We start from the raw sequence: 25309 nt of genomic DNA, 5'->3' as shown, positions 1-25309 counted from the left end.
GTGTGTTTAGTCTAGGTAGGTGTGGTGTGTTTAGTCTAGGTAGGTGTGGTGTGTTTAGTTTAGGTAGGTGTGGTGTGTTTAGTCTAGGTAGGTGTGGTGTGTTGAGTCAAGGTAGGTGTGTTTAGTCTAGGTAGGTGTGGTGTGTTTAGTCTAGGTAGGTGTGTGTTTAGTCTAGGTAGGTGTGTTTAGTGTGTGTTTATTCTAGGTAGGTGTGTTTAGTCTAGGTAGGTGTGGTGTGTTTAGTCTAGGTAGGTGTGCTGATTCTGTGGACCAGTGCCAGAGGCATTGTCAGGAGGCTGAGATCTTACCAGTGAATTATCACCAAAGGAGGAAGTGGGAGGGAGGGAGGGGGGAGGGAGGAGTTGGCAACAGGCATGGGGCTACATTATGATTGAGTGAGGAGTTGTTTAGCTTAGTCTCTGTGTGGGCCAGCCAGCCAGTCAGGTTTAACACTTTATGTTTCCCGACTGTCGCCAGAAGAGAATAGACTTGAATACAGAGAGGAAGCAGACACAGAAAGATAAACAGAGACACGCTCACATATTTCAGAGAAGTTTTGGGAAGTTTCAAGTTTTGTGAAGTTTATATTGTACGTGTGGCATTGCCTTTGCGAGAATGGGGCTTTGCTGCTCTGAGACCAAGGAGAAAACGCTTGGGATGCTTACGCACTGGAAACAGGTGAGTTTGTGCACAACTAGTTTTGCTAGAGAGTCTCTACTCTCATTCCAGTTAAATTATGAAATGGCTTTACTTAAAACAACTTGTCCAAAAGTAGGGACTTGTATTGTATGAATGGATGTGGGTCATACACTTGTGCTGCCATTATAATTAATTTACAAAAAAAACGTTCACTTCACTTTAAATGTTGGTCTTTTGAAGTCCATTCAAGTACAATAGTTTGTCTGTTGGCTTGGATTTTTATATTCATGGATCATATTGTAATCAATTGCATAACAACAGATTATATCTTCTATTAAATACCAAAGAAGTTCTCAGTGGGTTGGGATTAGGCTACGTCCAGGGATTTAGATTCTGCGTTTCCGATTTTGTGTCTTTCTTCTAGATAGAGGGTCAGTCAGTCACACCACGGTTATGGTTTGAAGACCAGGGCCAGTCGGAAAAATTATCTCATATTGTGTTTCAAACTTGGAAAAACTTGTTCACCAGTTCATAATAAGAGTAGTAATTGATCTATCAATGTGCATTCATGCACACAACATAATGTACTGTGTGGGATGGATAGGGGTTATCTGAAAATAATACATTGACATTATTGCAACAATGAGCCTGTTGAAAGCTCTGAGGTTTTTCCATAGCCTGCAGTGGCACACACCTTATCACTGCCTACTTTGAATAATGCACTTGTGTACTATTCAGTGTGTTATGACATACAGTATGTTCACTCAACACTGTGTTACTATTCAGAACTCATTCACCTTACAAATGTACACTCAATTTCAGGAAGCTCCAAACAACAACGTATTGTTTCAAGTGTGTGTCACAAGTGTGTCACAAGAGTGTGTTCCCCCAGTCCAACAAAACAGGATGTGTGAGTGATGGCGCACGTTGAGTAGTGTGTCCTACCGAACACACTCATGTTCCTGTCATCCTGTCTCAACATATAGTACATACGGATGTCAGTATGACCACCGTACGTCTATATGACCACCGTACGTCTATATGACCACCGTACGTCTATATGGCCACCGTACGTCTATATGACCACCGTACGTCTATATGACCACCGTACGTCTATATGGCCACCGTACGTCTATATGACCACCGTACGTCTATATGACCGTACGTCTATATGACCACCGTCGTACGTCTATATGACCACCGTACGTCTATATGACCACCGTCGTACGTCTATATGACCACCGTACGTCTATATGACCACCGTACGTCTATATGGCCACTGTACGTCTATATGACCACCGTACGTCTATATGACCACCGTACGTCTATATGACCACCGTACGTCTATATGACCACCGTACGTCTATATGGCTACAGGGGAAAACGCAGAAGACATAGTCCACGTAGTTCAGAGGTCACAGTGGTCAAGATGCAGTACCTTGATGTCTTCCGTAAAGAATGAATTACAAATCTGCTTGAACGGAATATCTGTGTAGGATTTTGAAATATCCAGTTGGGGAAGTTTCATGGGGTTTCTTTGGATTGGTACACTGTCTCTGGCAGTTGGGTTTGTAGTTGAGTGAGGCCAAAGTGTTGATTTATGAAAGATGGACGGGCTTCTTTTTTTGTTGCATGGAAGGTTGTGTTCAGGTTCCAGTCAAAGGGAAATAACAGACAGCGGTATGATAGCCGTTCAATGCTAAAAGGGAAGCGCTTTTTTCCTAGAAACAACTACAACCTCTTAGATTCTGTAAATTAGCTGCAGGGTATTTGATTGGCTATTTTTCAGATTACCATATTACTTCTCATATTTGGATTGAAGTTAAGTAGTGCCAGTGAAATAACAATATAAATAGAAGATACACAGAGAAGACACATGTATACAGACACAAATATCGAGATTGAGATGAAGCAAAGGACCTGCAGTGGCTAGAGGACCTGCAGTGGTTAGAGGACCTGCAGTGGTTAGAGGACCTGCAGTGGCTAGAGTACCTGCAGTGGTTAGAGGACCTGCAGTGGTTAGAGGACCTGCAGTGGCTAGAGGACCTGCAGTGGTTAGAGGACCTGCAGTGGCTAGAGGACCTGCAGTGGCTAGAGGACCTGCAGTGGCTAGAGGACCTGCAGACTAGAGGACCTGCAGTGGTTAGAGGACCTGCAATGGTTAGAGGACCTGCAGTGGCTAGAGGACCTGCAGTGGCTAGAGGACCTGCAGTGGTTAGAGGACCTGCAGTGGTTAGAGGACCTGCAGTGGCTAGAGGACCTGCAGTGGTTAGAGGACCTTAGAGGACCTGCAGTGGCTAGAGGACCTGCAGTGGCTAGAGGACCTGCAGTGGCTAGAGGACCTGCAGTGGTTAGAGGACCTGCAGTGGCTAGAGGACCTGCAGTGGTTAGAGAACCTGCAGTGGTTAGAGGACCTGCAGTGGCTAGAGGACCTGCAGTGGTTAGAGGACCTGCAGTGGCTAGAGGACCTGCAGTGGCTAGAGGACCTGCAGTGGCTAGAGGACCTGCAGTGGTTAGAGGACCTGCAGTGGCTAGAGGACCTTAGAGGACCTGCAGTGGTTAGAGGACCTGCAGTGGCTAGAGGACCTGCAGTGGCTAGAGGACCTGCAGTGGCTAGAGGACCTGCAGTGGTTAGAGGACCTGCAGTGGCTTCACTCAGCTGAGTAATGTGTGTGTGCGTGTGTGAGTGTGTGCGTGATGTGTTTTGGAGGGAAGACCTCAGTGAAAGCGCCTGTGCAGTGCACGTGATTCTGTTGCCATGGCGTTCAGGTTGTCGTGTAATTGGTTGTTGCAGATTTGTTAGTCCTGTGTTTTCTCTCTCTACCCAGCCCTATCTATCCCTCCCACTGTTTTTCTCTCCTTGTGTTGCAGTGTTTGTAGTGAAGAACAAGTAGTCTGGTTATTAACAACACCCCATACTTCTCTTGATGGCGCTAGACATATTAAGACGAATGAAGACTGTGGTGGATAGAGGAAGGCTGCTGCAAACTCTGCACTCTGGGGGGTGGGGGAGGGGGAGGGGGCAATCTCCATGTTGATGTCTGCAGTGGTGTGTGTGTCTGTTGGGGACTAAAGTGAGGAGTGAGGGAAAGGAGGGGGTAAGAGAGAAGGGAGAGAGAGGACGGGTGGGAGAGAGAGGGATAAGAGAGCGGGGGCTTACATTTTTGTCATTTAGCAGACGCTCTTATCCAGAGCGACTTACAGTAGTGAATGCATACATTTCATTTCATGCATTTTTGTACTGGCCCCCCGTGGGAATCGAACCCACAACCCTGGCATTGCACACACCATGCTCTACCAACTGAGCCACAGGGATGGAACAGAGAGAGGGAGGGGTGAGAGAAGAGGGTGAAAGAAGGGACGGAACAGAGAGAGCGAGGGGGGAGGGTTGAGAGAAGAGGGTGAAAGAAGGCGCAAGAGAGTGGGAGGCAGCTCCATCCCTCCTTCAAGCCACCGCTGGAACCCCCGTCCTCCTCCTCCATCCCTCCTTCAAGCCACCGCTGGAACCCCCGTCCACCTCCTCCATCCCTCCTTCAAGCCACCGCTGGAACCCCCGCCCTCCTCCTCCATCCCTCCTTCAAGCCACCGCTGGAACCCCCGTCCACCTCCTCCATCCCTCCTTCAAGCCACCGCTGGAACCCCCGTCCACCTCCTCCATCCCTCCTTCAAGCCACCGCTGGAACCCCCGTCCTCCTCCTCCATCCCTCCTTCAAGCCACCGCTGGAACCCCCGTCCTCCTCCTCCATCCCTCCTTCAAGCCACCGCTGGAACCCCCGTCCACCTCCTCCATCCCTCCTTCAAGCCACCGCTGGAACCCCCGCCCTCCTCCTCCATCCCTCCTTCAAGCCACCGCTGGAACCCCCGCCCTCCTCCTCCATCCCTCCTTCAAGCCATTAAGCATCTTTGCCTCATCTCAGTCTCACAGAGGATGGATGGATGGATATATCACTGGAATCTCCTCTGCCACCCACTACCATTGGCCCTCTGGGATGGATAGAGATGTCATAGAAATACAGGACTGGGATCTCCTCTTTGACTGCCATTTGTCTTCCATTTGCTACCACTTCATCTGCCTGTATAGAGATATCTTGGTTAAGAGATCCACTTATTGCACCTCTACCTACATTGCTGCAAGCTTCTTACCTATTGAAGTACCTCCATACTGCTGTTCAGGAGAAGACCGTCTATCACTAATGGAAATACAGTCACTATCAAACTAGCCGTTGTGACTGAGGAGATTCCAGAAATGATGAAGAGCGATCGGGAGGGGGTCTTAGGTGCTCGCTCTCGAAGGGGATTATCATTGATCTGTCATCTGTGACTTGATACGAAGAGAGAGAGAGAAGAAATGAAGGCAGGGCTGTTGGTGGTTGAGTGAAGACAACCTTGGTTTTGTCTTCAGAAAGGAGCACCATACACAAGGGTTCTGCTGAAGACAGCTGGGGCCAAGTACAGAACCATGCCTGAAGCCAACACCATGCTCTGTCTCTCCTGGGGGCCTGAAGCCAACACCATGCTCTGTCTCTCCTGGGGGCCTGAAGCCAACACCATGCTCTGTCTCTCCTGGGGCCTGAAGCCAACACCATGCTCTGTCTCTCCTGGGGGCCTGAAGCCAACACCATGCTCTGTCTCTCCTGGGGGCCTGAAGCCAACACCATGCTCTGTCTGCTCCTGAGGGGCCTGAAGCCACACCATGCTCTGTCTCTCCTGGGGGCCTGAAGCCAACCACCATGCTCTGTCTCTCCTGGGGGCCTGAAAGCCAACACCAGCTCTGTCTCTCCTGGGGGCCTGAAGCCAACACATGCTCTGTCTCTCCTGGGGGCCTGAAGCCAACACCGATGCTCTGTCTCTCCTGGGGACCTGAAGCCAACACCATGCTCTTTCTCTCCTGGGGGCCTGAAGCCAAAACCATGCTCTGTCTCTCCTGGGGGCCTGAAGGCCAACACCATGCTCTGTCTCTCCTGGGGGCCTGAAGCCAACACCATGCTCTGTCTCTCCTGGGGGCCTGAAGCCAACACCATGCTCTGTCTCTCCTGGGGCCTGAAGCCAACACCATGCTCTGTGCTCTCCTGGGGGCCTGAAGCCAACACCATGCTCTGTCTCTCCTGGGTGCCTGAAGCCAACCACCATGCTCTGTCTCTCCTGGGGGCCTGAAGCCAACACCATGCTCTGTCTCTCCTGGGGGCCTGAAGCCAACACCATGCTCTGGTCTCTCCTGGGGGCCTGAAGCCAACACCATGCTCTGTCTCTCCTGGGGCCTGAAGCCAACACCATGCTCTGTCTCTCCTGGGGGCCTGAAGCCAACACCATGCTCTGTCTCTCCTGGGGGGCCTGAAGCCAACACCATGCTCTGTCTCTCCTGGGGCCTGAAGCCAACACCATGCTCTGTCTCTCCTGGGGGCCTGAAGCCAACACCATGCTCTGTCTCTCCTGGGGGCCTTGAAGCCAACACCATGCTCTGTCTCTCCTGGGGGCCTGAAGCCAACACCATGCTCTGTCTCTCCTGGGGCCTGAAGCCAACACCATGCTCTGTCTCTCCTGGGGGTACACCATGCTCTGTCTCTCCTGGGGGTACACCATGCTCTGTCTCTCCTGGGGGCCTGAAGCCAACACCATGCTCTGTCTCTCCTGGGGGCCTGAAGCCAACACCATGCTCTGTCTCTCCTGGGGGCCTGAAGCCAACACCATGCTCTGTCTCTCCTGGGGGCCTGAAGCCAACACCATGCTCTGTCTCTCCTGGGGGCCTGAAGCCAACACCATGCTCTGTCTCTCCTGGGGGCCTGAAGCCAACACCATGCTCTGTCTCTCCTGGGGGCCTGAAGCCAACACCATGCTCTGTCTCTCCTGGGGGCCTGAAGCCAACACCATGCTCTGTCTCTCCTGGGGCCTGAAGCCAACACCATGCTCTGTCTCTCCTGGGGGCCTGAAGCCAACACCATGCTCTGTCTCTCCTGGGGGCCTGAAGCCAACACCATGCTCTGTCTCTCCTGGGGGCCTGAAGCCAACACCATGCTCTGTCTCTCCTGGGGGCCTGAAGCCAACACCATGCTCTGTCTCTCCTGGGGGCCTGAAGCCAACACCATGCTCTGTCTCTCCTGGGGGCCTGAAGCCAACACCATGCTCTGTCTCTCCTGGGGGCCTGAAGCCAACACCATGCTCTGTCTCTCCTGGGGGCCTGAAGCCAACACCATGCTCTGTCTCTCCTGGGGGCCTGAAGCCAACACCATGCTCTGTCTCTCCTGGGGGCCTGAAGCCAACACCATGCTCTGTCTCTCCTGGGGGCCTGAAGCCAACACCATGCTCTGTCTCTCCTGGGGGCCTGAAGCCAACACCATGCTCTGTCTCTCCTGGGGGCCTGAAGCCAACACCATGCTCTGTCTCTCCTGGGGGCCTGAAGCCAACACCATGCTCTGTCTCTCCTGGGGCCTGAAGCCAACACCATGCTCTGTCTCTCCTGGGGGCCTGAAGCCAACACCATGCTCTGTCTCTCCTGGGGGCCTGAAGCCAACACCATGCTCTGTCTCTCCTGGGGGCCTGAAGCCAACACCATGCTCTGTCTCTCCTGGGGGCCTGAAGCCAACACCATGCTCTGTCTCTCCTGGGGGCCTGAAGCCAACACCATGCTCTGTCTCTCCTGGGGGCCTGAAGCCAACACCATGCTCTGTCTCTCCTGGGGGCCTGAAGCCAACACCATGCTCTGTCCCCTCCTGGGGGCCTGAAGCCAACACCATGCTCTGTCTCTCCTGGGGGCCTGAAGCCAACACCATGCTCTGTCTCTCTCCTGGGGGCCTGAAGCCAACACCATGCTCTGTCTCTCCTGGGGGCCTGAAGCCAACACCATGCTCTGTCTCTCCTGGGGGCCTGAAGCCAACACCATGCTCTGTCTCTCCTGGGGGGCCTGAAGCCACACCATGCTCTGTCTCTCCTGGGGGCCTGAAGCCAACACCAATGCTCTGTCTCCTCCTGGGGGTACACCATGCTCCTGTCTCTCCTGGGGGGCCTGAAGCCAACACCATGCTCTTGTCTCTCCTGGGGCCTGAAGCCAACACCATGCTCTGTCTCTCCTGGGGCCTGACGCCAACACCATGCTCTGTCCTCTCCTGGGGGCCTGAAGCCAACACCATGCTCTGTCTCTCCTGGGGGCCTGGAAGCCAACACCATGCGCTTGTCTCTCCTGGGTGCCTGAAGCCAACACATGCTCTGTCTCTCCTGGGGGCCTGAAGCCAACACCGTGCTCTGGTCCTCTCCTGGGGGCCTGAAGCCAACACCATGCTCTGTCTCTCCTGGGGGCCTGAAGCCAACACCATGCTCTGTCTCTCCTGGGGGCCTGAAGCCAACACCATGCTCTGTCTCTCCTGGGGGCCTGAAGCAACACCATGCTCTGTCTCTCCTGGGGGCCTGAAGCCAACACCATGCTCTGTCCTCTCCTGGGGGCCTGAAGCCAACACCATGCTCTGTCTCTCCTGGGGCCTGAAGCCAACACCATGCTCTGTCTCTCCTGGGGGCCTGAAGCCAACACCATGCTCTGTCTCTCCTGGGGGCCTGAAGCCAACACCATGCTCTGTCTCTCCTGTGGGCCTGAAAGCCAACACCATGCTCTGTCTCTCCTGGGGGCCTGAAGCCAACACCATGCTCTGTCTCTCCTGGGCCTGAAGCAACCCTTGTCCTCTCCTGGGGGCCTGAAGCCAACACCATGCTCTGTCTCTCCTGGGGGCCTGAAGCCAACACCATGCTCTGTTCTCTCCTGGGGGCCTGAAGCCAACACCATGCTCTGTCTCTCCTGGGGGGCCTGAAGCCAACACCATGCTCTGTCTCTCCTGGGGGCCTGAAGCCAACACCATGCTCTGTCTCTCCTGGGGGCCTGAAGCCAACACCATGCTCTGTCTCTCCTGGGGGCCTGAAGCCAACACCATGCTCGTCTCTCCTGGGGGCCTGAAGCCAACACCATGCTCTGTCTCTCCTGGGGGCCTGAAGCCAACACCATGCTCTGTCTCTCCTGGGGGCCTGAAGCCAACACCATGCTCTGTCTCTCCTGGGGGCCTGAAGCCAACACCATGCTCTGTCTCTCCTGGGGCCTGAAGCCAACACCATGCTCTGTCTCTCCTGGGGGCCTGAAGCCAACACCATGCTCCTGTCTCTCCTGGGGGCCTGAAGCCAACACCATGCTCTGTCTCTCCTGGGGGCCTGAAGCCAACACCATGCTCTGTCCTCTCCTGGGGGCCTGAAGCCAACACCATGCTCTGTCTCTCCTGGGGGCCTGAAGCCAACACCATGCTCTGTCTCTCCTGGGGGCCTGAAGCCAACACCATGCTCTGTCTCTCCTGGGGGCCTGAAGCCAAACACCATGCTCTGTCTCTCCTGGGGGCCTGAAGCCAACACCATGCTCTGTCTCTCCTGGGGGCCTGAAGCCAACACCATGCTCTGTCTCTCCTGGGGGCCTGAAGCCAACACCATGCTCTGTCTCTCCTGGGGGCCTGAAGCCAACACCATGCTCTGTCTCTCCTGGGGGCCTGAAGCCAACACCATGCTCTGTCTCTCCTGGGGGCCTGAAGCCAACACCATGCTCTGTCTCTCCTGGGGGCCTGAAGCCAACACCATGCTCTGTCTCTCCTGGGGGCCTGAAGCCAACACCATGCTCTGTCTCTCCTGGGGGCCTGAAGCCAACACCATGCTCTGTCTCTCCTGGGGGCCTGAAGCCAACACCATGCTCTGTCTCTCCTGGGGGCCTGACGCCAACACCATGCTCTGTCTCTCCTGGGGGCCTGAAGCCAACACCATGCTCTGTCTCTCCTGGGGGCCTGAAGCCAACACCATGCTCTGTCTCTCCTGGGGGCCTGAAGCCAACACCATGCTCTGTCTCTCCTGGGGGTACACCATGCTCTGTCTCTCCTGGGGGCCTGAAGCCAACACCATGCTCTGTCTCTCCTGCGGGCCTGAAGCCAACACCATGCTCTGTCTCTCCGGGGGCCTGAAGCCAACACCATGCTCTGTCTCTCCTGGGGGCTGAAGCCAACACCATGCTCTGTCTCTCCTGGGGTACATCAAGGTGTGTTGTAGACTGGGGTACACCATGCTCTGTCTCTCCTGGGGGTACATCAAGGTGTGTTGTAGACTGAACCATGCCTGAAGCCAACACCATGCTCTGTCTCTCCTGGGGGTACATCAAGGTGTGTTGGGGACTGGGGTACATCATGCTCTGTCTCTCCTGGGGGCCTGAAGCCAACACCATGCTCTGTCTCTCCTGGGGGCCTGAAGCCAACACCATGCTCTGTCTCTCCTGGGGGCCTGAAGCCAACACCATGCTCTGTCTCTCCTGGGGGCCTGAAGCCAACACCATGCTCTGTCTCTCCTGGGGGCCTGAAGCCAACACCATGCTCTGTCTCTCCTGGGGGCCTGAAGCCAACACCATGCTCTGTCTCTCCTGGGGGTACACCATGCTCTGTCTCTCATGGGGGCCTGAAGCCAACACCATGCTCTGTCTCTCCTGGGGGCCTGAAGCCAACACCATGCTCTGTCTCTCCTGGGGGCCTGAAGCCAACACCATGCTCTGTCTCTCCTGGGGGCCTGAAGCCAACACCATGCTCTGTCTCTCCTGGGGTACATCAAGGTGTGTTGTAGACTGGGGTACACCATGCTCTGTCTCTCCTGGGGGTACATCAAGGTGTGTTGTAGACTGGGGTACACCATGCTCTGTCTCTCCTGGGGGTACATCAAGGTGTGTTGTAGACTGGGGTACACCATGCTCTGTCTCTCCTGGGGTACATCAAGGTGTGTTGGGGACTGGGGTACATCATGCTCTGTCTCTCCTGGGGGTACACCATGCTCTGTCTCTCCTGGGGGTACACCATGCTCTGTCTCTCCTGGGGGTACACCATGCTCTGTCTCTCCTGGGGGTACATCAAGGTGTGTTGGGGACTGGGGTACATCATGCTCTGTCTCTCCTGGGGGTACACCATGCTCTGTCTCTCCTGGGGTACACCATGCTCTGTCTCTCCTGGGGTACATCAAGGTGTGTTGGGGACTGGGGTACATCATGCTCTGTCTCTCCTGGGGGTACACCATGCTCTGTCTCTCCTGGGGGTACACCATGCTCTGTCTCTCCTGGGGGTACACCATGCTCTGTCTCTCCTGGGGGTACACCATGCTCTGTCTCTCCTGGGGGTACATCAAGGTGTGTTGGGGACTGGGCTACATCATGCTCTGTCTCTCCTGGGGTACATCAAGGTGTGTTGGGGACTGGGGTACATCAAGGTGTGTTGGGGACTGGGGTACATCAAGGTGTGTTGGGGACTGGGGTACATCAAGGTGTGTTGGGGACTGGGGTACATCAAGGTGTGTTGGGGACTGGGGTTACATCAAGGTGTGTTGGGGACTGGGGTACATCAAGGTGTGTTGGGGACTGGGTAACATCGAGGTGTGTTGGGGACTGGGGTACATCAAGGTGTGTTGGGGACTGGGGTACACCATGCTCTGTTCTCCTGGGGTACATCAAGGTGTGTTGGGGACTGGGGTACATCAAGGTGTGTTGTAGACTGGGGTACATCAAGGTGTGTTGGGGACTGGGGTACATCAAGGTGTGTTGGGGACTGGGGTACATCAAGGTGTGTTGGGGACTGGGATACATCAAGGTGTGTTGGGGACTGGGGTACATCAAGGGTGTGTTGGGGACTGGGGTTACATCAAGGTGTGTTTGGGGACTGGGGTACATCAGGTGTGTTGGGGACTGGGGTACATCAAGGTGTGTTGGGGACTGGGGTACATCAAGGTGTGTTGGGGACTGGGGTACATCAAGGTGTGTTGGGGACTGGGGTACATCAAGGTGTGTTGGGGACTGGGGTACATCAAGGTGTGTTGGGGACTGGGGTACATCAAGGTGTGTTGGGGACTGGGGTACATCAAGGTGTGTTGGGGACTGGGGTACATCAAGGTGTGTTGGGGACTGGGGTACATCAAGGTGTGTTGGGGACTGGGGTACATCAAGGTGTGTTGGGGACTGGGCTACATCAAGGTGTGTTGGGGACTGGGGTACATCAAGGTGTGTTGGGGACTGGGGTACATCAAGGTGTGTTGGGGACTGGGGTACATCAAGGTGTGTTGTAAACTGGGATACATCAAGGTGTGTTGGGGACTGGGGTACATCAAGGTGTGTTGGGGACTGGGGTACATCAAGGTGTGTTGTAGACTGGGATACATCAAGGTGTGTTGGGGACTGGGCTACATCAAGGTGTGTTGGGGACTGGGGTACATCAAGGTGTGTTGGGGACTGGGCTACATCAAGGTGTGTTGGGGACTGGGGTACATCAAGGTGTGTTGGGGACTGGGATACATCAAGGTGTGTTGTAGACTGGGATACATCAAGGTGTGTTGGGGACTGGGGTACATCAAGGTGTGTTGGGGACTGGGGTACATCAAGGTGTGTTGTAAACTGGGATACATCAAGGTGTGTTGGGGACTGGGGTACATCAAGGTGTGTTGGGGACTGGGGTACATCAAGGTGTGTTGTAGACTGGGATACATCAAGGTGTGTTGGGGACTGGGGTACTTTTCAATTTGGTTGAATAGTTACTGCAGTAGTTTGGTTGAAAAGCTACTGCAGTAGTTTGGTTGAAGAGCTACTGCAGTAATTTGGTTGAAGAGCTACTGCAGTAGTTTGGTTGAAAAGCTACTGCAGTAGTTTGGTTGAAAAGCTACTGCAGTAGTTTGGTTGAAAAGCTACTGCAGTAGTTTGGTTGAAAAGCTACTGCAGTAGTTTGGTTGAAAAGCTACTGCAGTAGTTTGGTTGAATAGCTACTGCCGTAGTTTGGTTGAAAAGCTACTGCAATAATTTGATTGAATCTGACACAATGCAGTACATATTTATCTAGAAATGGTTGATTTGTTTACCAAATATCTCAAAACAGTTCTGTCATAAAGCCTATACCCTACATCAAATCCTTATATGGTATCAAACAAACAAGCCTATTCCCTTGGGGTCCAATACTCCCATGTCAACGGAAAGTTCCAGGAAACTATTTATGCTACCCCCTGGACAGCCATTTCCTGTAGGTCTCCATTGAGTAATACGGTGTTGTGTAATTTTCTGTTTCCCCTGTTAGATATCTTGTTGGTCTATATACATTATATCTACAGTTAAATGGGGTCTTGTCATGTTACTCACTTCATTGTCTTGTTGGTCTACACCAGCGTTTCCCAAACTTGGTCCTGGGGACCCAGAGGGGTGCCCGTTTTGGATTTTGCCCCTAACACAGCAATTATCAAAGCTTGATGATTAGTTCATGATTTAAATCAGCTGTGCACCCCTTGGGATCCTGAGGACTGAGTTTGGGAAACGCTGGTGTACGTGTCGTGTATCTAACCTAGTGTTGTCCTCCTTTTCTGTTACTCCAATTCAAGAGGACACAGTTGATGCCATTACCCGGGGCAGCCATTTCCTAATGGTTTTCATACAGCCTATATAATTATATAACAACAATATATGCCATTTAAGCAAACGCTTTTATCCAAAGTGACTTAGTCATGCATGCATTCATTTTATATACAAGCAGGCCCGGGAATCAAACCCACTATCCTGGAATTGCAAGCTCCATGCTCTACCAACTGAGATACAGAGTCTATCTAATGGCTATCTAACATGGTGTTGTGTCATTTTGTGTCTCCCCAGTTCAAGAGGATGTTGAACCGGGAGTTGACGCACCTGTCAGAGATGAGTCGCTCTGGCAACCAGGTGTCAGAGTTCATCTCCAACACCTTCCTTGGTAAGTCAACACACACACACACTATTACATACAGTACAAGTACACTTGAAACTAAATAACCCATGTTATGTATTCCACTGCTGTGCTGATGGACACTACATGTTCCTCCTCGGTCTGAATGGGGATGTTTTGGCTATTATTGGCTTTTACACTGAGAGAATGAGAAAGAAGGAATACCTGATTAAGCAGCAGGAGGAAAAAGGCTGGAGGGACAGAGAGAGAAAGAGATGTTGCGGAGTGGGGTACCGGTGTGGAGTTGATCTGCTAGTTTCAAACCAGTCTGATCTGGTCTGCTGGAGTGTTCCCTCTCTCACTGCAGAGAGAGAGGGAGAGGGAGACCTTCTACCCTTCCCAGGGACTCTGGAGTGTTCCCTCTCTCACTGCAGAGAGAGAGGGAGAGGGAGACCTTCTACCCTTCCGAGGGACTCTGGAGTGTTCCCTCTCTCACTGCAGAGAGAGGGAGAGGGAGACCTTCTACCCTTCCCAGGGACTCTGGAGTGTTCCCTCTCTCACTGCAGAGAGAGGGAGAGGGAGACCTTCTACCCTTCCGAGGGACTCTGGAGTGTTCCCTCTCACTGCAGAGAGAGGGAGAGGGAGACCTTCTACCCTTCCCAGGGACTCTGGAGTGTTCCCTCTCTCACTGCAGAGAGAGAGGGAGAGGGAGACCTTCTACCCTTCCCAGGGACTCTGGAGTGTTCCCTCTCTCACTGCAGAGAGAGGGAGAGGGAGACCTTCTACCCTTCCGAGGGACTCTGGAGTGTTCCCTCTCTCACTGCAGAGAGAGGGAGAGGGAGACCTTCTACCCTTCCCAGGGACTCTGGAGTGTTCCCTCTCTCACTGCAGAGAGAGGGAGAGCGAGACCTTCTACCCTTCCCAGGGACTCTGTCGTTCTATAGAGAGAACGCGAAAGAGAACGAGAGAGAAAGTGTGTTTGTTCTGCGTCTGGTGTTGCCTCATCTCTAAAAACCCAGTGACACATTCCAGAACTCCCAGCCGATAAGCAAGCGTTAGCTGACACCACCACTTCTCCACAGCACAGAGAAAACTGCGCAGTGCTCCCACTTGTAAACAAGCCTCCATCTTTCTGGCAGATGGAGAGAAAGAGAGGGAGATGGTAGAAGGGAGGAAAGACATTGATAAGATATGAAGAGACATTAACAATAGATCGAATATTTGTATTTTATTTAACTAGGCAAGACATTTAAGAACAAATTCTTATTTACAGTGATGGCCTACCAAAAGGCAAAAGGCCTCCTGCAGGAACGGGGTCTGGGTTTAAAAATAAAAAATAAAATAAAAACATAGGACAAAACACACATCACATCTGTATCTATGTAAAATGTTGTTGCACTTTAGCGACCACAATGGAAATAAGTCGCTGACTATCCCTGTCACTTTTTTAAAATGTATGTACTGTGTGTGTGTATGGATTTTTTAAACTGGCAAATATAATCAATCAAATGAGGGAGAACCTGAGAGAGAAAATAATGTATAGTGATTTGAGGCAAAATTGTTTTGTGTTCTGCATTGCTGCTTGCACCTGTCAGGTTGAGGCAAACCATCTCTACGCCTCATAGACAATAGAGTAATGTGTGAAACAACACACACACACCACGTGTTACTCACATGGAGTGCCTGAAGAGAGGTCACTTCACCGCCACCACAACAAGCCACCCGCATATAGCCCAGCCCCTCCTCCAAACTATTCTGCTTAATATGACACATTTCTACGGATTGTTATGGTTTGGAAAAAAAGGCTTTTATTTATCCACAACAGTATTCAATCACTTTTCTTGTATTTATCCATAACAGTATTCATTCACTTTTATTTATCCACAACAGTATTCATTCACTACTCTACTTGGAATTGATGCCTCATTAAATATTATGGGAAGTTCCTGGAATTTCTCAATAGCTGATTTGCAACAGGTTATTTCTTCGTCATAAGTCATTAATAAAGTATTTGCTACTTGTTGGCTATTTGCTTCTGGATGTTTCCTGGAGAAGAACAGATAAGGGAAAAGGAGAGTGACAGAGATGTGTGAGAGCTAGAAAAAGGGATTGATTGTAACTGAATTATTACCATGCTAACTGAATGACTATCAGTAGATGGGAAGGAAGGTCTGGTCAGGAGTGTGACAAATGCCTCTCTGCAAGGACACTAAAACACACTACTTATACATAGTCATATACAGATGTTGGGTCTTAATTTGATCATCCTGCTGTTGAAGGAAATTTCCTACACAGCAGAAAATGCAAACTTGTAGTGTATTCAAGGTTTAAAAGGCTTCTAAAGTGTATAATATCCACTTAAAAATGTATCAGCTCGTACAAAAATGTCAATTAATTATAATCCACACAATAATTCATAATGTCCTGTTGTTGAAGGATTATTTTCCTGCTGTGAGAAACCAGTCAAATTAAGATCCTACATCTGTAGCATCCCTCTCACGTCTGTTGTTGGTATTTAAATAATACATGAATGTGCCATATCGAGGTAGATGTCCATACGCACATACATTGTGCTTTATAAATGTACATATCAATATAAATGTTATGCTTTGCGATCATGACTTCACCATTGTCACACCATTGTTGTTTGCAAGTCTGTATTTTCATTTTACGGTGCAGTAGTTTAACCTTCCTTCCTTCCTCCCTCCATCCCTCCCTGCAGACAAGCAGAATGAGTTGGAGTTACCGTGCCCCATGGCCAAGACCAGAGAGCGGAAAAAGAGACCCCACCAGCAGACCCAGATAGAGGGTCAGGGGACCTTGACCCAGATCAGCGGGGTCCGGAAGCTCAGCCATTCCGCTGGGCTCCAAGGCAGCAGCATCAGCCGCTTTGGGGTCAAGACAGATCAGGAGGACCTGCTGTCTAAGGTACTGGGGAAGTCTGTATTAACAAACACATGGGCCTGTACAGGAGGGTACACTGTTACACATTACATAGAAATGTATTGTCTAGCACTGGTATGACTGTATTTCATATAGAATAGGGAATCATGTCATCTCTATTCATTCCATTTCTTTCTGCAGCATTCAGAATGTTTCACCTCATTTAATACACCCCAGAGGAGGTTTATTCTATTTAAATTCAATTTAGGAAATTAAGGGAACTTCAGAGTCAAGACTCATTCAAAATGAATACCACTTTTTGATTGGTGAATTGAAAATGTTAATCTCTCTCTCTCAGGACCTTGAGAACATCAACAAGTGGGGTTTGAACATCTTCAGGGTGGCTGAGCACTCCCATAACCGCCCGCTGACTTGCACCATGTACACCATCTTCCAGGTCAGTCCTCTTCCTCCGCTTCCGTTACTGTCGGAATGCAGTGTTTCCCCTGCAGGCGCGCACACACACACAAACACACACACCAAGGGTGGTATATCAGCTGTCTGTGTTTACTTAATGTGTCCTCATCTTCTGGGTGAGTAGCTGAATGATCACTACTGTAGTATGAACATCTAGTCATGAAGATGAATGGACCGTCACAATCAATTGCTCAGCCAGCCAAGTCAAGCAATTCATACTCCTTTACAGTCTTGGCATTGACAATGTAATTGCTTTTTTATTATTTTGCCTACATCTTGCTATAACGATGCCATTGCAATTTAAACAGACAGGTTGTGGGTTACATGTCACATGTGTGTCCCGTGCAGGAGCGAGACCTGATGAATACGTTTAAAATCCCTACGGACGCCTTCGTGACCTTCATGATGACCCTGGAGGCCCACTACCACTCAGACGTAGAATACCACAACAGCCTCCATGCTGCAGACGTGGCCCAGTCCACACACATCCTGCTCTCTACACCCGCTCTGGATGTAAGTCACCTGACCTAGCTCTACTTACTATACTGCTGTTTTCTCTTCTCCCTCCTCTCCCTCTCTTCTCCCTCCTCTCCCTCTCTTCTCCCTCTCTTCCTCCACTTATTGTCAGAGACCTAGCTCACATCAGCCCAATGATAAAGCCCACAGCCACAGCTTGACTGCATGTTTGCCTTTTAGACCTCTGTAGCTGAAATGTTCAGTGTTGTTGTTTTTTTCATCTGTTGTTTATCCAGTCAGATCTTGAATTACGATTCTGTTATCTAGCAACTTGTCTTCTTGATTTGTTTTGTATCTGCCGACTAAAGGGAGTGACTAACACCATCTCACATAACAGACCTTAAAGTCATAGTAAATCATGTATACGAGTAACACCACTCAACCGAAATATGTCATCGCTGCTCAACCTACATAGGTCACACAATAATGACTTACTACCAGATGAATGTGTTACTCTATCTTGCCAAGCTGATTTTTTACTGCAATGTGAAGCCTTTTACTATCAATGTGGAAAACTCATCAAGTCTCTCCGGTTTCCTTTCCTTTTGCTCTGCCCCCGTCTCTCGTCCTGTCCAATCATAGGCTGTCTTCACGGATCTGGAGATCTTGGCGGCCATCTTTGCGGCAGCCATCCATGACGTGGACCACCCTGGGGTCTCCAACCAGTTCCTCATCAACACCAGTGAGTACTTTCTTCTTCAAAAGCTAGCAACAGTGAGTACTCTCTCCCTCAAAAGCTAGCAACAGTGAGTACTTTCTCTCTCAAAGGCTAACAGTGAGTACTTTATCCCTCAAAAGCTACCAACATTGAGTACTCTCTCCCTCAAAAGCTAGCAACAGTGAGTACTTTATCCCTCAAAAGCTAAAAACAGTGAGTACTTTATCCCTCAAAAGCTAACAACAGTGAGTACTTTCTTCCACAAAAGCTAGCAACAGTGAGTACTTTATACCTCAAAAGCGAACAACAGTGAGTACTTTATCACTCAAAAGCGAACAACAGTGAGTACAGTCATGGCCAAAGGTTTTGAGAATGACACAAATATTAATTTTCACCAAGTCTGCTGCCTCAGTTTGTATGATGGCAATTTGCAAATACTCCAGAATGTTATGAAGAGTGATCAGATGAATTGCAATTAATTGCAAAGTCCCTCTTTGCCATGCAAATGAACTGAATCACCCCAAAAAACATTTCCACTGCATTTCGTCAGAAGGCTTCAGGGCGCCCAAGAAAGTCCAGCAAGTGCCAGGACTCTCTCCTAAAGTTGATTCAGCTGCGGGATCGGGGCACCACCAGTACAGAACTTGCTCAGGAATGGCAGCAGGCAGGTGTGAGTGCATCTGCTTGCACAGTGAGGCAAAGACTTTTGGAGGATGGCCTGGTGTCAAGAAGGGCAGCAAAGAAGCCACTTCTCTCCAGGAAAAACATCAGGGACAGACTGATATTCTGCAAAAGGTACAGGGATTGGACTGCTGAGGACTGGGGTAAAGTCATTTTCTCTGATGAATCCCCTTTCCGATTGTTTAGGGTATCTGGAAAAAAGCTTGTCTGGAGAAGACAAGGTGAGCGCTACCATCAGTCCTGTGTCATGCCAACAGTAAAGCATCCTGAGACCATTCATGTGTGGGGTTGCTTCTCAGCCAAGGGAGTGGGCTCACTCACAATTTAGCCTAAGAACACAGCCATAAATAAAGAATGGTACCAACACATTCTCCGAGAGCAACTTCTCCCAACCATCCAGGAACAGTTTGATGACAAACAATGCCTTTTCCAGCATGATGGAGCACCTTGCCATAAGACAAAAGTGATAACTAAGTGGCTCGGGGAACAAAACATCGATATTTTGGGTCCATGGCCAGGAAACTCCCCAGACCTTAATCCCATTGAGAACTTGTGGTCAATCCTCAAGAGGCGGGTAGACAAACAAAAACCCACAAATTCTGACAAACTCCAAGCATTGATTATGCAAGAATGGCTGCCATCAGTCAGGATGTGGCACAGAAGTTAATTGACAGCATGCCAGGGCAGATTGCAGAGGTCTTGAAAAAGAAGGGTCAACACTGCAAATATTGACTCTTTGCATCAACTTCATGTAATTGTCAATAAAAGTCTTTGACACTTATGAAATGCTTGTAATTATACTTCAGTATTCCATAGTAACATCTGACAAAAATATCTAAAGACACTGAAGCAGCAAACTTTGTCATTCTCAAAACTTTTGGCCATGACTGTACTTTATCCCTCAAAAGCTAACAACAGTGAGTACTTTATACCTCAAAAGCTAACAACAGTGAGTACTTTATACCTCAAAAGCTAACAACAGTGAGTACTTTATCCCTCAAAAGCGAACAACAGTGAGTACTTTATCCCTCAAAAGCGAACAACAGTGAGTACTTTATCCCTCAAAAGCGAACAAGTGAGTACTTTATCCCTCAAAAGCGAACAACAGTGAGTACTTTATCCCTCAAAAGCGAACAACAGTGAGTACTTTATCCCTCAAAAGCGAACAACAGTGAGTACTTTATCCCTCAAAAGCGAACAAGTGAGTACTTTATCCCTCAAAAGCGAACAAGTGAGTACTTTATCCCTCAAAAGCGAACAACAGTGCTGAATGAATACGTTCTGCTACTTTAGTACTACTTTATGTTATCCTTTACTATATCATTGACTATATTTTATCCCCTCAATTCTTCCCTATTGCTTCTAATAGTCCATCTCTCTCTCTGTGTCCAGACTCCGAGCTGGCCCTGATGTACAACGATGAGTCTGTCCTGGAGAACCACCACCTGGCTGTGGGCTTCAAGCTGCTGCAGGAAGACAACTGTGACATCTTCCAGAACCTGACCAAGAAAGAACGCCAATCCCTCCGCAGGATGGTCATAGACATGGTGAGAGAACGTCCAAGTTCTGACCAAACATATTTCATTCTGATGTCCCATTCATATGGGTCTTCGACTTTGGCTCGGCCAGTCCGTTGGTCGGTCCAGTGTTCTATCCCTGTCTCAAATAAATTAGATTAATTAGGTTTCTTGGCATCAAAGATCACAAATCATATATTACTGTAGCATAAACATGTATAGATCACTAACAACAATCTCTCTCTCGCTCTCCAGGTACTGGCCACTGACATGTCTAAACACATGAGCTTACTGGCTGACCTGAAGACCATGGTGGAGACCAAGAAGGTGACCAGCTCTGGAGTGCTGCTGCTGGACAACTACACAGACAAAATACAGGTAGGAGATCACACTCCTGCATAGGAACGCGTGTGTGCCACACACACACACACACACGCACACACACACCCAAACACACACACACACACACACCCAAACACACACACACACACACACACACACACACACACACACACACACACACACACACACACACACCCAAACTCACACAATCCTCCCTCCTCCCCTCTCTTGCAGGTGATGCGTAACATGGTTCATTGTGCTGACCTCAGTAACCCCACTAAGTCTCTGGACCTGTACCGTCAGTGGACCGACCGCATCATGAACGAGTTCTCCCACCAGGGAGACCGCGAGAGGGAGAAAGGCATGGAGATCAGCCCCATGTGTGACAAGCATACGGCTTCAGTGGAGAAAAGCCAGGTAGGTTACTAATACATACTGTATAGAGGTAACACACACACACTCATACGTACAGTACTCACACTGCTCACATATACACATCCTACACAAACATACATACTGCTTGCATACACACACACACACACACACACACACACACACACACACACACACACACACACACAAGCCCCTCTAGTGTGGTTATTACAGTATGTACACTATTGTATGTTTAAATCTCCTCTCTCTTCTCCCTCTCTGCAGGTGGGTTTCATAGACTACATCGTCCACCCGCTGTGGGAGACATGGGCCGACCTGGTTCACCCGGACGCCCAGGACATCCTGGACACTCTGGAGGACAATAGGAACTGGTACCAGAGCATGATCCCTCAGAGGCCCTCTCCCCCCTTCTGCACCGGTGACAGAGAGGGGGACGGAGAGGGAGGACACAGGTTCCAGTTTGAGCTGACGCTAGATGACGAACAGGATGGAGAGATGGGAGTGGAGGAGTGCGAGAGAGGGACGGAAGAGGGGTGGTCGCCAGTTGACCAGGGCGGAGTGTAGATGAACACACGTGGGGCTTCCCCCACATAATGAGCCGTGACCTGTTCTCTTCATAAATGGAAGCACCAGTTTTAGGTTGTGTTTCACGTCTTGTTTAACTACAGTGGAGGAATCCTGCAATCTGGCTCTTTGGCGTTGCTCTCCTTATGCACTAGGGCCTGACTGGCTTTGGGCCCATGCAGAAGAGGGTGGGGAACCATAACACTTGACTTGGGAGCCCTCAGGAAGAAGAGTTGAGGAGTGATGCCTTGAAGGAGTCCTGTTGAAAATGCTAGTGTGTGACAGAAGTACCGTATCTTGGTTTTTGGTAGCCAGATAATACAATCTTTGTTCTGACAAATACTGACGATGAAACTAAGCTAGGCGAAGAGACTGTTGCGTTCAATTGGGACAAGATGAAACACTTCAGAGCAATCTTTGTTCTTCGTGACTATTTTCGAGTACATGTTTTGTTTTGTAGAGATGGGATGTTGCCGGGTAGCATCCAATGTTCAAACTAGTGATCCACAGGTGTTTATAACAAAGAACATCTACCCTTTTTGTGACAAGTGTTTTAAAGACTTTTGTGTGCCTTTTTTTTTACAACACGGTATTTTGGACGTGATTTTATAATTTATTGAACAGGTTTGAACATGCAGTCTTCCTGATGTCTTTTCGGCAATAGTCGCACAAGTTTCACTTTTTCTAAGGGTAGGTAGGGAGGTAGGAAAGTGTTTAAACTAAAGGGTCAATAAATCTACTAATGACAGGTTCTTCGTTAACACCTAATTCATGACTCTGTACATGTATATGGTACCTCACACATTTCAAATCAATATCAACAAATGCCACAGAACCTACAAGTTCCGTATTCACAGCAAAAGCAGTTTGCAAACCTGTTACTTTTGATGTTACATATTTGCTTAAATGTAAAGCAATGATCTCGATCTTTTCCCATGTAATCTGTCAAAACCAATACTCTCCAAAGATGTCCTGATTAATGCACGTTAACAGCAGAATGGAACTCTGCCCTAAGAGAGGTGTATTGCCAAACCTGATTAAAACTTCATTCAAATTTTTTCATATATATATTTTTTTTTAAATATTTGTAATGTTCTATATCACCCTTCCAAGAATGGAAGAGGTGTAAATTTGATATCTTAATATAATGAATGCATATAATTAAATAATTGAGGCCAATCAAAGTAATCCTTTGAATGGTTTCTTTCCAGACAGAGAGAGAGAGACATCCCATGACATGTGATATTTTGAAGCCCCAGACCAAAGTAAAAAAACAAACCTCCATTCAACAATGTCTGATGTCAGCTGATGTTATTATTTTGGTTGCCAGATCCTCCTTGAGCTGACACCTCACAAGTTTAGGCAGAAACGGCAGAACAAAAAACTAAACCAAAAACAAGTGGCATCTTTTTAAATGTCTATTCAATGATAATTGAATGTAATGTAAAATGTCCCCTGTAGTTTTCTCCATCGTTTCTGTCAAGCACTTTGACCAGTTGGATAGCTCAGCGCCTAGTTGCTAGTCTGTCAACAATACATCTAAATGGTACTGCCATGTAAACTGCAGCTCTCAGCTGTGGGGAGATCCGCAGAACATCACTATGTGACAACATTTCCCACATTGACTCTGCGCGTGTGTGTGCGTGTGTGTGCGCGTGTGTGTGCGCGTGTGTGTGCGCGTGTGTGTGCGTGTGTGTGTGTGTGTTTGTGTGTGTGTGTGTGTGTGTGTGTGTGTGTGTGTGTGTGTGTGTGTGTGTGAATGAGGAAAACTTAGCCACTCAATCTCCTCTTCTTTGCACCTAGTCCTGTGTCAAACCTTGAACTGTCTGAAACAGTTTATTTATGATCTTTCATCTGTAAATACAATCATATTTATAAAATGTACATTTGGTATAATTTATATGCACTACCATTACTTGTCAAAATATGTCAAACATTTGTTCAACTGTATAATCCTCAAGATTTCCACTGAACATTCTTAAACAGCCTTTCAGATTCACAATTCACAATGCTGACATTGTGAATTGTTAAACTGATTGCCAAGAAATGTCAATTGCCAACTTGAATTTCTCAATAAATAGTTTTTGGGAAATACTCTCAAACTAAACAATTCCAGGATTTGAAATTCAAATGGTTGGTTAGGATCTGGAAATCCCCAAATCTACAGTAGTCTACAGTAGTCTACAGTAGTCTACAGTAGTGTACAGTAGTCTACAGTAGTCTACAGTAGTGTACAGTAGTGTACAGTAGTGTACAGTAGTCTACAGTAGTCTACAGTAGTGTACAGTAGTGTACAGTAGTCTACAGTAGTCTACAGTAGTCTACAGTAGTGTACAGTAGTCTACAGTAGTGTACAGTAGTGTACAGTAGTCTACAGTAGTGTTCAGTAGTCTACAGTAGTCTACAGTAGTCTACAGTAGTGTACAGTAGTGTACAGTAGTCTACAGTAGTGTTCAGTAGTCTACAGTAGTCTACAGTAGTGTACAGTAGTCTACAGTAGTCTACAGTAGTCTACAGTAGTGTTCAGTAGTGTTCAGTAGTGTTCAGTAGTGTACAGTAGTCTACAGTAGTGTTCAGTAGTCTACAGTAGTCTACAGTAGTGTACAGTAGTCTACAGTAGTGTACAGTAGTGTTCAGTAGTGTTCAGTAGTGTACAGTAGTGTACAGTAGTGTTCAGTAGTGTACAGTAGTGTTCAGTAGTGTACAGTAGTGTACAGTAGTGTACAGTAGTTAAACACACAACATCTCTTGGGAGCTGCTTGGCAGAAATGTAATTCCTTGGTTTCTATTGTTTTCCGTTTGTTATCTGGAGACATATGAAGGCTGCATTGTTCCTATATTATGTACGGTGACGGGTCATTGTACAGCTTTATGTTTATTGAAATATTACATTGTTTAAGATGTACTTATATTTCCCATGTATTTCTCAAAAGTCTCACACAATGTATGGTAAGGTATTGTATTTTGTGATCAACAAATATTTTGTATGAAATTATTAAAATGAGCATGAATTTGTCTTGTTTTGTGTCTTACTTTTCTGTAATTGTAGTGTCGTATAGGATGTCAGTCAACTTTCGTTTTGAAGGAACAACATACAGTACATTTAAATGAAGTAGACTGTGGTAATAGCATCTAGCCCAGCCTTTTTCAACCTCTCCTCGTCAACTAATCTCCCAGACGTTTCAGCATGTTGTGGTTCTGAACTAGCAAGCCTGATTCACCTATTCAAGGGCTTGATGATTACGTGACGAGCTGAATCTGGTGTGCTAGGCGATAAATACATAGAACGTCTGGGGGTTCCCAAGGAGAGCTTTGAAAAAGGCTGCATTAGTCTACTCAAAAGCCACTGGCTGCCCTCCAATACCGTCACAATGTATCCTTCCTTCCTCCCATTGTTGATGTAATCACAGATCTTACCTGACTTGATGGGTAAAAACAACATAGACCAAAAGAAACCTTCCTTTCACCTACTATGCGATCATTTGGTGGCAGAGGTGGGGTGTCCCCTGTCTTGCAGGGGACACCAAGGCTCATCCTGTTTCGACCGGAAGTGACGAGTGCATCACAATGGCTGCAGGAGGGCATGGACGAGCTCCACCAGTTGTTGCATGACCTTGGGCAGTATCTGAAATGACAAAGGCAGGAGCAGGGTATTGGTGGTTGCATTACACCTCGCCAGTAGCATGATTACCTCAAGGAAGCTAGCAAGAAGGGAGGATGTATTTGAAAAGTGTTGGGACAAGGCTTCTCTCCACTGGGATGCTGTTGACTTTGATGTAACAGACTGCTGCTGGATGCAGGAAAGAATGTAAACAGGAACAGTGATGCTATGCGTTAGGCCCTGTGGGCGCTAACCTCTCACATTGCCACCAGACACAGTATCACAGCCCAGTGAGGTATAGATGGGATCAGGTGGTTGTTAATGTAAGGGC

At 48.7% G+C, this 25309-nt stretch overlaps 1 protein-coding gene across 4 annotated transcripts in view; it reads left to right on the top strand.

Annotated features, from left to right (window-relative positions):
- The window catches only part of LOC115170094 (cAMP-specific 3',5'-cyclic phosphodiesterase 4B), a 111876-nt gene extending 88574 nt beyond the window's left edge, over nucleotides 1-23302 (top strand). For 3 of the 4 annotated variants that reach the window (XM_029726373.1, XM_029726374.1, XM_029726375.1), the window contains 9 exons: nucleotides 13301-13394; nucleotides 16069-16274; nucleotides 16588-16686; nucleotides 17055-17219; nucleotides 17805-17904; nucleotides 19954-20108; nucleotides 20334-20456; nucleotides 20655-20837; nucleotides 21078-23302. In XM_029726373.1, the coding sequence (XP_029582233.1) occupies nucleotides 13301-13394; nucleotides 16069-16274; nucleotides 16588-16686; nucleotides 17055-17219; nucleotides 17805-17904; nucleotides 19954-20108; nucleotides 20334-20456; nucleotides 20655-20837; nucleotides 21078-21377 (1425 nt within the window). In that variant the 3' untranslated portion in view covers nucleotides 21378-23302. Of the gene's footprint in view, nucleotides 1-367; nucleotides 679-13300; nucleotides 13395-16068; nucleotides 16275-16587; nucleotides 16687-17054; nucleotides 17220-17804; nucleotides 17905-19953; nucleotides 20109-20333; nucleotides 20457-20654; nucleotides 20838-21077 lie in introns of those variants that run through there. The other variant, XM_029726376.1, reaches the window with a different exon arrangement.
- The last annotated feature ends 2007 nt before the right edge of the window (nucleotides 23303-25309 follow it).

Source organism: Salmo trutta, chromosome 31 (assembly GCF_901001165.1).
Source record: "Salmo trutta chromosome 31, fSalTru1.1, whole genome shotgun sequence".
Taxonomy (NCBI): domain Eukaryota; kingdom Metazoa; phylum Chordata; class Actinopteri; order Salmoniformes; family Salmonidae; genus Salmo; species Salmo trutta.
The sequence above is the reverse complement of the archived record's forward strand: the minus strand, read 5'-3'. Positions and strand labels throughout refer to the sequence as shown.